The following is a 5,928-nucleotide window of genomic DNA, read 5'->3' as shown; positions in this document are numbered from 1 at the left end:
CTGACGCAGGAAAAATGATTGGGTCAAAGCTGATAACGGTAAAGATTCGCTTTAGTTACACCACGGAAACTACTAACCAAACTGGGTTTTCCTTGTGTATTTTGTGTTGTCTCAAACGAATCTGACCTTTATTTCCATCACAAATGAGCAGTTTTTTCTAGAAAGCCTACCTAACATTACCTAACTTCCTATTAAACAGAAAGTACAGTACCTACTTTCATATCAAGTAACAATGAAAGCAACATTGAAGTCATAGTGTAATTTTACGTTTTTTTTTCTACTGGACTTGAGACGGTTCGAGTATGCTTGAACCGAGCGGGTCGGTTGTAAACAAACAGACCAGACACAAGACTTTTTACTTTTATCCTCTTCACCACTGATAGGCTCGTAAGATCGGTCACGTCTCTGTTATGCACTGTTGGCAAGTACTGGGCATGCACTGGCTCCTGAATGTACCTAAACCTGCTCCAGTGTTGGTCAAGTCTGGTCTTCAAAGAGCTCACACTCGGTGCCTCATAACACTTTGTGGCAGATTGTTTGTTCCAAGACTTCACACCACTCCGAAAAAGTTTGCCCTCACAGTTTTCTGGACCTGCGGCCACTGATCGGCTCATTAGCCGTTAGGGCGGTCGGTCAAGCATCTACACTGTTGGTAATTACTGGAAATGCAATGGCTCCTGAATGTATCTGAGCCTACTCCAGTGTTGGTCAAGTTTTGTCTCGAAAGAGCTCAAGCTCAATCATACCGGTGTAGTCCCTTTATCTATATTTTATAATATTTCTGGCTTCACTGCTTTTCCACTTCCAACAACTCAATTAATTATTGAATTATTATACATACAAATGCATGGAAGTCGAATATAATGCTACTATCAGTCGCCACTCACCAGCTCTGCTCACCACGGAATCTCAGAGTGTTCTGCCGGGAGTGCAGTACAATATGTTGGGCAAACACTTCCTTTTTACCTAGACTTCACTTTTAACTGCTACACCCGTCACTACACTCCAAGGACTCTCTCTGCCAGCCAGCCAGTGGCAGATTGTTCCAAACTTTCAAGATTTCAAGAGTTCACAATTCTCACTCCGAAAAGATTTGCCTTTACAGTTTTAATATTTCAAATCTTCAATCTGCCGACAAGGGCAAATACCTATGTTTGAGGGGAAATACTGTATATTAAAAAACTGCTTTGTACAAGAAACATTGTAGTGGATTCCTCCCCTACAAGCATCGAACCTTCTCAAATTCCCCAGCCTACGCCTCCAGCGCTGCCCACGGAGCGGGGGTCAACTATCTGCCCACGCCTACCCCCGCCTTACAAGGCCTGACACCGCTGTGAACGCTTTCTTTCTACCCAGTGCCACCAGCAAGCAACACCTCCTCCTCCGCGCCAGCCTGGCGGCTCCCCCTCCAGCCGGCGACCTTGGGTCCTCGCTGCGTGCCCTCCTCTGGGCACCCTCACCAACCAACTCTCTCTACATCACGCTTGTAACCACGCTGCCGCTTCCCAGCACCAAGCCGCACTGTACATCCAATACAATATGTATACAGAGAGCACATTGTGGGTTTCCTTTCTCCATCCCATCCTGAGTGTGAACCAAATAACCCGTAACCCACAACGTTACCCTTAAATATCGATTTGTAATTTAAAAAATAACATTTAGGGTTGTCAAAAACACTAGAAGAGGAATGGGTGAAAGACAAATATTAACCCGTGCGTAATCGAAAAGTCCAAAACACTAAAAAAAATATGAGGCGCCTAGAATGGGAATGGCTTATCTCCAAAATGCCTGTTCTGAGTAAATCGCATTTTAAGCTTTAAGTTTATGTACCATGGAAACTACTGTATGGATTTCAATGAAATTTTCCTAAAAATTGGACCATATAAAGGATGTTGTGGAAAAATTAAGTCCCTTATGCCACATCGGCACCCCGCACCTAAAAGTAAAACAATCAATAAATATCACCAAATTTTCACGAAACTGGGAATGTTAGTACTGTGCTCTTCCACCACAGGGCAGTGTATTGGGCCCGCTGTTGTTTGTTTCATAAATAACATGCGAGAAGCTATATATTCCTTCATACAAATGTTTGCGGACGATGCCAAGTTATATTAAGAAATTAAGAACCAAGCAGACTGTGAAGAGCTGCAGAAGGACCTCTGTGGGCTCCAAAAATGGTCGAAGAAATGGCTGCTGAGATTCAATGTCACGAAGTCTAAGAGGATGCACCTGGGGCGTACCAACGGTAAGGAGGCGTATCATATGTCCCAACGGGATGAAGAAACTGCACTATTTGAGACAATGTGAGAAGGACCTAGGTGTGTGTGTTGACAATGAGCAGAAGTTCTCGGGCCATTGCGAGAAGAAGGTAAATCAGGCAAATAAACTATTGGGTCTTATAAGAAGGTCGTTCAGATATCTAGACGGTACGTCCTCTAACGATCTTCAGAAGTGAAGTGCTTCCCCATCTGAGTACGTCACCCGTCTGGTCCCCGAGATATGCTAGGGACTAGAAAATGTTTAAATGAGGGCCACCAGACTGGTGCCTCCACTTCGGCACCTCAGCTACCCTGAGAGATTGAGCGCCTGAACTTGCCTAGCTTATACTACAGATGCGCAAGGGGTGACCTAATTGAGGTGTATAAGCATTCAAGGGCACTACTCAGTCGAGTGTCCTTACTTGAGCTGGGGGACACTCCCACAAGGGGTCACAGCTCAAGATTGAAGAAGCTGCAAGTCCAGAAAACTGTGAGGGCAAACTTTTCGGGAGTGAAAGGAACCTTGGAACAATCTACCAGAAAGTGTTGTGACAGCACCGAGTGTGAGCTCTTTTAAGACAAGACTTGACCAACACAGGAGCGGGTTCAAGTACATTCAGGAGCCGGTGCATGCCCAGTACTTGCCAACAGTGTGTAACAGAGACGTGACCGATCGCCCAAGCGGCTAACGAGCCGATCAGTGGTGAAGAGGATAAAAGTAAAAGTAATGGAATTTTCGACCTTGCGGCGGTGTAAGCGGCACTCAGTCAGGCTTGATCATGTAGAACAAAGGCCAGTGAACACGTCTGCGGCCATATCACCAAATCGTGATTTTGGTGCTTACGCCACTCCCATTCTAATTTGCACTTCATATAAATTTGCGACGGAAATATTTTTCTTTCTCGCTATATAAATAGAACTGTGAAATTAAGTGGTGTAAATAAAATGAAACTTAACCCTGATAATTTTATCCATAGTTTAGATAAATGTACAAGTAAAATAATAGTTACCTTTTACATATTAATGTGTCAGGGGTGGATCCAGGTCGGGGGCGGGGGGGACTCCGAGGACCGGACCCCCTTTTTTCCCAGAAAATTCCTTTTCCCTTTAATGCAGTATTGTACCAGGTTTTTGTATTGCAAAAAGTAATTACTAATGACCTCAGAACATCTCTTAATATCATATTGCTTCAAATGGTCCATGATATTGGGCTGCTGTGCTGGCCTTGTTTCCCCAAACCCACAACTTCTTGGACCCCCCTTTTGATATTCTTGGATCCGCTCCTGTAGTGTAGTCAAGTTGTGAGACTTTCTAAGGACATAACACCAGACAACGTAAACCATAACTAAAGTGCAAAAAATACTTGATCTCACTCATCTCAGTTATGATCAGCCTCGGTGTACACAAAGAGTTGCCTCTTCAGTCAAAATGAATTGCTTACCTGAGTTGATGGCGAAGACCCAGAACATGGCGAAGAGAACAACCCAGGCCCAGCCGCCATCCACGTCTGGGTGCTTCAAGGGTGCTGCCTCTCTGACTATACTCAGCTCCACCGTCTGGTCCTGAAGGAATACATGACCAAGGCTGTCATTACCTATATTTCGGCACTTCAAGTTGTACTTACTGTAAAGCCTCACCAGCACCCATTATGCAATATGCTTCCTTCACCTTCAGGTACACAGCAACGGTCTATCTTTATTCCAGGGGGAGAAGATAGTAAAGGAAGGACGTGAATCACTGAGACTTCCTCTTCTTTCTCATACTCACTCTGTTTCTGATGCTTTTAACCTAATTCTCTTCTCAGGTTCACACTCACCCCCACTCCCACATCCACTCTCTCTCTCCATCTCCTAGTTATTCACTATCCTTATCCAGGAATGTCTCGAATTGTATTTCCTCAAATAATTCATACGCTTCCGCCTTGTCCTTATCTGAGTTCGCGAAGGTGTCATCTTCAAGTCTCAGACCGATACGCCCACACGTCTCTAATTTTGAAACGATAGAAAGCCTTAGGATAGCCAGCCCGTCTAGGTATGACTAAGCCTCAATTTCAATCCGTCGCTGAAAGTTCTTTTCAGTCTTTGTACACCCTGACTTGTCTTGGTCGATGAATTAGGCAAACCTTTGCATCTGTGTTTCATTTGCGATTTCCTCTGACCTTCTTGGCATTAATAAGAGTTTGATTAAACTTCAAAGTGTACCTATTTGAAGGTGATTTTTTTTAGACTATTTCGCTAATTAAAGGTTTGTTCTTGAAGCCACAGCTGCATACCCACCCTGCAAAATGTAAGGAGTACATTGCCCTCCAAGAGTGAGTCCTTACAACACCACTCACCCGCTTCAAGGCAGAGGAGATCGTGTGGGGTGGTGGTTCGGGTGGTTCCAGAATGGCCTCAAGCTCACTCTCGCCACTGGTAGATCCTCCCTTAGCCTCGACGATGGTGCCAAGGGCGAGACCGGGCTCCCCACACAGTGGTGACGAGACCGGTTCATCTTCAAAGGTCATGGCGCCCATGTTGCCCACGGGTTCTTGTGTGGTGCCTGCAGAGGAAAAGGGAGAACAAGGATCAGTTACGGCATCATCTATACTTACATGATATGTAAACATTTACTCCAATAAGATATATGTAGTACAGGAGAAAACAACCCCAAAGCTAATCCCGGTAGGTCTAAAATCATCAAACTCCAACAGACAGGTGGTCATGCACCCGTTATCAGCAACAAAATTAATAAAATTAATTGTTTTTTACTTTTCAGCCACATACAGTATATGCAATTCGCGACAAGATTTCATACTGACACCCCTCTGTTGAGTTCGGAAGTGGCGTCACTGAACAGAGCCCTTGATTTATTTACATGTACCTGAAGTAATCATGCGTTGTCTCACCAGTGGAAATCTCTTCTTACTGAAACTTTTGCTGCCGCCCAAAATTGTCATTTGTGTACATAGATTCCATATATACATATAGCACCCTCGGCATAACTACATAAAGGTACAATTAAATTCTGTTTTAACAGTATACAGGTAGTAGGAAGTAGGCAGCTACCAAACAGGGAGGTACTACCGCCTGGGAAAATATTGGAAGCATAATGTGTTGTCTAATGGTAGACCCTGCTGCCATATGGCATCACGAAAATTGTGACCAAGTCCCAGGTTGCTGATCTGACTTTCTGCTTCGTTTACATACAATTGCAGGGTCTCAATTGTTTTTCTTTCTTTGACAACACAACATATTGTACATATATCGTTTCTCACTATTGATCTTTTTTTCATTTTTTATAACTTTATGGTTCTTCATTTTTATTACTGTTATCAGTGTTGTTATTATTATTATTGTTATTATTATTTATTTTATAATTTTGTATTTATTAAAATTTTTAATTACTTTGAACTAATTATTATTACTATTGTAATTATTACGTTTTCGCGCCCCCAGGCCTCGATGTGGTCAGTGACCTGTGCTTGGGTGAGCTAATCCCTGTAAAAAAAATATGGCATCACGAAAATTTTGACCAATTCCCAGGTTGCTGATTTGACTTTGCGACTCATTTACACACAGTTGCAGGGTCTCAATTGTTTATCTTACTACTGACAACACAACATACATACTGTATATTGCTTCTCACTTTTGATCTCTTATTTTGAATGTCTTTATTATTAGTAGTAGTA

At 43.1% G+C, this 5,928-nt stretch overlaps 1 protein-coding gene across 7 annotated transcripts in view; it reads right to left on the bottom strand.

Moving 5' to 3' along the window:
* Positions 1-5,928, bottom strand: part of LOC121861780 (monocarboxylate transporter 10-like) — a 56,078-nt gene that overhangs the window by 1,369 nt on the left and 48,781 nt on the right. For 6 of the 7 annotated variants that reach the window (XM_042359680.1, XM_042359677.1, XM_042359678.1 and 3 more), the window contains 2 exons: positions 4,594-4,799; positions 3,700-3,820 (listed from right to left, as the gene is read on the bottom strand). In XM_042359680.1, coding sequence (XP_042215614.1) covers positions 3,700-3,820; positions 4,594-4,773 — 301 coding nt within the window. In that variant the 5' untranslated portion in view covers positions 4,774-4,799. Of the gene's footprint in view, positions 1-3,456; positions 3,570-3,699; positions 3,821-4,593; positions 4,800-5,928 lie in introns of those variants that run through there. The other variant, XM_042359682.1, reaches the window with a different exon arrangement.

Source organism: Homarus americanus, unplaced genomic scaffold (genome assembly GCF_018991925.1).
Source record: "Homarus americanus isolate GMGI-L3 unplaced genomic scaffold, GMGI_Hamer_2.0 scaffold8148, whole genome shotgun sequence".
NCBI classification, from domain to species: domain Eukaryota; kingdom Metazoa; phylum Arthropoda; class Malacostraca; order Decapoda; family Nephropidae; genus Homarus; species Homarus americanus.
This window is presented reverse-complemented; position numbering and strand designations above follow the sequence as displayed.